The following is a 1086-nucleotide window of genomic DNA, read 5'->3' as shown; positions in this document are numbered from 1 at the left end:
AATTGATTAAATAGTTATTTATTTAAGTAATATAGCAAAATATATAGAAATTAATTCTTCCAACTCCAACTACCAATACTTCAATATTACTTTAATTTAATATTACTCCAACTACCAATACCTCAACATTACCATTATGAGTATATAATTAATTAAATGTGATGTTATAATTATATAATTAATTATTCAATAATTCAAAATATTTAATTACAACTACCCAATAATAGATGTATATAATTAATTATAATATCAAAGTATATATAGAAAATTAAAAATTTAAAAAGTAAAATACCTTTAATTCTTCCTCAAAAAGTGGCCCACAAACATCTAATGGATAATGTAATTTACCAGTACGATAATAATTTAAAATAAGCGCAAAAACGCCTGGATGACGATCAAAAAAGTATTCATTGAGAACGGGATCATAATTAGCCAAATTTTGTGTCAAACGACTTAAACGTGTCGCAGGAATTTTTTTAAGCGTATGCTTATATGTTTCATGTCGTATGCCACCAACATTTAGGATAATACGATATTCACTATCCATAATATTATTTCTAGAAAATTAATTAATTTCAACAACAACAACAACAATAACAACAACAACAACAACAATAACAATAACTGAAATAAATAAATTTATGATAATTGTTTGAAAAAAAAAAAAAAAAGAAAAGAAAAATATTTTTACTAATTAATTTATTACTAGCTAATACAATGAATATTTGAAAAAAAATGTATTTATAATTATTTAGAAAATATTAATTAAATTATTTGAAATATTTAAAATTAAAACGCTAAATACTAATATGTGAAATGTCAATTCAAAATATTAAATATTGGAATTTAAATAATGAAAATTATGTAATGTTGTGAACTTTAAATTTTTTTTCTTTTTATTACAGAATGAAAATTTATCAAATTGAAAAAAAGTGGAAAAAATATTCTAAATACTAAAAATTTTTTCAAAAATAAAAAAGTCTATTTTTTTTTAAAATTGCTAGAAATATCAGCTGCATACTTGTCATATATCAAATTCCACTTTTTTTTTTTCTTCTCCTTCTCTCCCTCCTCTCTCTCTCTCTC

The 1086-nt window shown here is 21.3% G+C and overlaps 1 protein-coding gene across 1 annotated transcript in view; it reads right to left on the bottom strand.

Moving 5' to 3' along the window:
- LOAG_18628 (potassium voltage-gated channel subfamily C member 1) overlaps positions 1-547 on the bottom strand; it is a gene marked incomplete at both ends in the record, with an annotated part of 3575 nt that extends 3028 nt beyond the window's left edge. The window contains one exon of the mRNA XM_020451291.1: positions 293-547. Within this exon, the coding sequence (XP_020304936.1) occupies positions 293-547 (255 nt within the window). The remainder of the gene's footprint in view (positions 1-292) is intronic.
- Between the last annotated feature and the right edge of the window lie 539 nt (positions 548-1086).

The sequence above is a fragment of the Loa loa genome (assembly GCF_000183805.2).
Source record: "Loa loa unplaced genomic scaffold supercont3.409, whole genome shotgun sequence".
Taxonomy (NCBI): Eukaryota; Metazoa; Nematoda; class Chromadorea; order Rhabditida; family Onchocercidae; genus Loa; species Loa loa.
The sequence above is the reverse complement of the archived record's forward strand: the minus strand, read 5'-3'. Positions and strand labels throughout refer to the sequence as shown.